This window comes from Austrofundulus limnaeus, unplaced genomic scaffold (genome assembly GCF_001266775.1).
Source record: "Austrofundulus limnaeus strain Quisiro unplaced genomic scaffold, Austrofundulus_limnaeus-1.0 Scaffold1, whole genome shotgun sequence".
Classification (NCBI taxonomy): Eukaryota; Metazoa; Chordata; class Actinopteri; order Cyprinodontiformes; family Rivulidae; genus Austrofundulus; species Austrofundulus limnaeus.
This window is the reverse complement of record NW_013952403.1, coordinates 8,242,207-8,246,530: the sequence shown is the minus strand read 5'-3', so window position 1 is coordinate 8,246,530 and position 4,324 is coordinate 8,242,207. Positions and strand designations below refer to the sequence as shown.

The 4,324-nt window shown below is 39.5% G+C and overlaps 1 protein-coding gene across 1 annotated transcript in view; it reads left to right on the top strand.

Moving 5' to 3' along the window:
• Positions 1 to 1,005: 1,005 nt before the first annotated feature.
• arl3l1 (ADP ribosylation factor like GTPase 3, like 1) overlaps positions 1,006 to 4,324 on the top strand; it is an 8,343-nt gene continuing 5,024 nt past the window's right edge. The window contains exons 1-4 of the mRNA XM_014008305.1: positions 1,006 to 1,295; positions 1,866 to 2,009; positions 3,623 to 3,739; positions 4,015 to 4,065. Of these exons, the coding sequence (XP_013863759.1) occupies positions 1,278 to 1,295; positions 1,866 to 2,009; positions 3,623 to 3,739; positions 4,015 to 4,065 (330 nt within the window). The 5' untranslated portion in view covers positions 1,006 to 1,277. The remainder of the gene's footprint in view (positions 1,296 to 1,865; positions 2,010 to 3,622; positions 3,740 to 4,014; positions 4,066 to 4,324) is intronic.

The following is a 4,324-nucleotide window of genomic DNA, read 5'->3' as shown; positions in this document are numbered from 1 at the left end:
TAAGGCAAAAATGTAATTACCGGTAATTCCAAAAATCTTTWCAGGACCCCACCCTGATTTTTCGGGACCCCACTTTGGGTCTCGACCCCAACTTTGGGAAACGCTATTTTAGACTGTCCAGAAAATGGCTGCCATCTTGAAAACCGCCGTATTCAAAGGTCAAGGGCAAGTTTTTCCAGAGATAGGCCCCCTCACCTATTACTTGCTGGAGTATTCAGATGTGTCATTTTCCCTTTTCTTTCTGAAACAAAAGGGTGTCCTGTGACTTTTGACTCACTCTGGATATATTTGAAGACGTATATTTATTTGACTGTGAATTAGAGCAACCTGTGCACCCTGCTCCTGTTTTTAATAATCCTTGAATTTGTTATATAATCCACCCTGAATAAAAAATAAATGGTTCGAATAATCATTAATTCATCGGGTGAACGACTGCAGCTTTATGGTCGTCATGATGATGTGATGCATGCAGCATGCTCAGCTGAGAGAGAGAAAAAAAAGAGCCTGGAAATGTTTTAATCCAGACTCGACGTAGAGATTCTTCCTAATCCGGCTGGATGCTGTGCTCACAGGAGCCCACAGTGCACCGAGCAGATTACCAGCGTCTGGCCTGTAATGGATAAATGGAACAATAATTCCACCCTCTCCCCTCCACAAGAAGTGTTTATGTGGGATCTGAGCGTTGACTAATGCAATCAGAAATAGTAGCTCTAGCTCTGCGCCGCGATATAATCCTTTAGATTTCATGTGCTAAGATGCTGTGAGTCCTCACGCTGCTCTGAGTATCTTTTAAGCAGCATTTTTTTATTATTATTATCTTTCGACAGCCATATGGTGGATTTTTCTTTTTTTTATTATCGGTACTTTTCTATGTGTGTGGATGGAGTTGGGAAGGACTGATTGTTTGGTTTCCTTCTATAGCAGGTGGCTAAAGGATAATCCAGGTAAAGCCAGTGCAAAAGGGGGGAAGGATGGGCTAAGGGAGGAGGAGGGGAGGATGGAGTGGATGACTAGAGCTAATTCTGGCCTCCTAATCCCAGTCCCATCCACCCTCCCCCTCTTCAAGGAGCAGCTGACGCCCAGGTAGCCGTTATCACTTTAACCTATACCACTTCACAGAGACGGGAAAGAGTGAAAAGGCAGCAGTTTCTGCTTCTTCCTTTTTTTTTTATGCCGGTGTCTCTTGTGTTTGAGCCGGAAACATAACACACCTGTGTGAGTTTGGGTGGAGAATGTAGCTGCAGCCCTCGATCCAGGCCACAGGACAGCACACCAAGATGGGAGAAGCTCAAAAGGTAGGTGACCTGATCTGCTCCAACTGGGCTCATAAAGTCAAATGTGAGCCAGGACGTTTCTTACAGCTCTCACAAGATAATACATGACATACTGTAGTTTGCATATATATATATATATTGTATGCAAATGCAGCTGTCAAGCAGAATGGATTTTAGATTCCTCAGGTTGCGTCACCCCTCCACCACCTTTGATGTGTTTAATCACACAAGCGTTGTCGTTTGTGAAGCAAATGTTCAAAGGCGTGGTGTGTCCTGTGGTTGTGCAACCAGAAAACTAATCATGTTAAACAACATCAGTGTTATTAAATCAATGGAGCTGCTTCTATTCTCAGCTTCAGATTAATTCTTACAGAAGGTTGCCACAAAAGCTGAAAACAGTTGGCATAAGAAGATCTATGGCTCAAACGGAGGCCGTGTTTGTCTTTCCATTGAATAAATTTACCATTTAAATTCAGTCTAACCAACTGGGTGAATGGATTTTCTGCTTGGACTCCTACAGTAAAGAACGATGTCTAACCTATCTTTGCCCTTTTTTTATTCTACTTGGGGGTCATGACCCCTCTCCGGCAGGGCTTACTCTCTGTCATAGAGAAACTGAAGGGATCCTCGGAACAGGAGGTCAGGATAGTTCTTCTGGGACTGGACAACGCCGGAAAGACCACGCTGCTGAAAAGCCTGGCCTCCGAAGACGTGAACACCATCACGCCAACGCAGGTGGGGGGAAGCTGAAACATTCCTTTACGACAACTGGACAGGAAAAGTTCAGCAGAAAGCAGGTTTCAAATGTCGCAGGTCATCTTAGAAGACYTAATGAAGTGATCTTCTATCAGCTTGTTTTCAGCACCTCAGGCTAGGCTAATGGCTAACCAATGGTTCATTTAGAAATAGTTTTTCAGGCTTATGCAACCTTTTTTTTGCCCAAAAACAGCATACTGGTGTGAAAGAATAGCTAATATTAACCTTATTGTTGCTGTTTTTCAAACACACATCTAAGCTACAAGCTAATGTAGCATTCTATCCTACAGGTCATGTTTTTTGTTGCTTTTATGAGCCTAAAAGACAACATAAAATGCTTAGCTAGTCATTAGCCCAGTTCAAACAAAGACTTCTGCTCTTTTCTCTATACTCCATGTTTCATAAGCTGTAAGTGCTGACTATTCCTTTAAAACCCTTCMAGTATGTACGTTTTTGGTAAAAGCAACAGTTTTGATCTTTTAAAGTGGGTTTCTGTGGACAGGTTATGAACGGTAAACATCTTACCTGTTGAAGATAGCTGTTTGGTTGACCAGTTTGTAGGAATAGTTTAGTTTTGACCTGAATAATGAATTGAAATTAGATTTAATAACAGTGCAAACTGTATTTTATACACAACTTCATTACAAGTTTATTTATTTATTTATTTAGTTTTGTTTTTAACATAGAATTCAATAATAGTTTGAAAGCATTGGCTGCTTGCTGTATCACTTCCTGTACAGCCAATGGCACTCCAGGCGGTACTATTATGACATTTTTGCCGAAATAATCGTGTCTTTAAAAAATGCAGTAAGTTTTATATCATTCTGAATCCTTGACGAGATCGGAGTTGTTTCAAGAAATTTATTTGTGTTTTGGGCCTGCTCAAACCAGTACKCAAGATATATATAAAGTCTCATTTTAGCAATAACATTTTTCTCATGTGTCTGTAGGATTTTGCATTAATGCTCATCTTTTTTATGGATAGTTCAAACACAAGTGTTCAGAAATGTTTCATAATGTCCATTCATAAATAACCACCCTGCAGTGATGCAACATCAGCTCATGCAATTATTTTTTTTACTTCATCCTCTCTGCACATTGCAAGGTGGTGGCATTTAGCCAGTGTCCCTTTTTTTTTCATTTGTCTCGCTCTAAAGTCATTATCAAAGCTCTAATGTCATTACCCGACACCCCTTATCTGACTTGTCCGAGAAAAATAATCAATGTCCGTTGTGGATCCCGGACTGGTGAGACAGCTCGTTGTGGGGGAGAGAATGTGGTCCAGGATGAGGTGGTGACAAATCTTAAATCAGACTTGACACATTAGTCCATGCGCTTCACTTGATCCTTCTGGTCTTATCCTGCAGATTTGCTCCTCAGCTGCCTCGTTAGGTTAACGCCGTTATACAACTCTGCCAACTTTAACTCCGAGATGTGTTGAAAACGGGCTGTGGATTAACTCACCGACTCCAAAGCCCCTAAACTGTGAATAACTTTGAACTGTCGCCTGTTTCGTTGTTTTATGAGACCTTTTCTTGTTTAGTGGCAAAGTCTCAAATGAAAGTGTCCATGTATTTTCATTTTTTCTTCAGGGCTTCAACATAAAGAGCGTTGCATCTCATGGCATGAAACTTAATGTTTGGGACATCGGAGGACAGAGGAAGATCAGGCCCTTTTGGAGAAAGTACCTGGAAAACACCGATCTCTTAGTGAGTCATTTTTATGTAGAATTGTAGTTACAGCTATTTTGTTTTTTGACTTTGAAGAGTTTTTACAAACTGTTAAAAGTTTGTTTTCTGTAAGGTCATGCATCAGCTGTGACACATTCAAACTGTCCCCAGTTTCTATCATTTCATGTTGTAAAATAGATTTTTGCTAACAATTCATTCTCCTTCAGAAATTGTGCTGATTGCAAAATTTAGGTAAAAAAAAAATAAAACGTTCCACTTTAAATGAATTGTCTGTAATGTGTTTTGTCTTTTAGATTTATGTTATTGACAGCGCGGACAAGAAGCGGTTTGAGGAAACAGGACTGGTGAGTTCACAAATACATCCTGACAGGAAAAACGTACATTTAAGCATAGTTTACTTTTATTTGTTTTTGTCTTTTAATGCAGATTTTTTTTAGGAAAAATAAACATTTGTTTTGTATTTACATGTATTCAAATTTAATCTAAAATTATACTGAGAAGTTTCAATAAAAAAACAATCATTTGCTAATTGTAATTATGTATTCTTTATATAAGCAATATATTTTGAAAAAAAATCATCATAACTGGGAAGCTTCTATGATC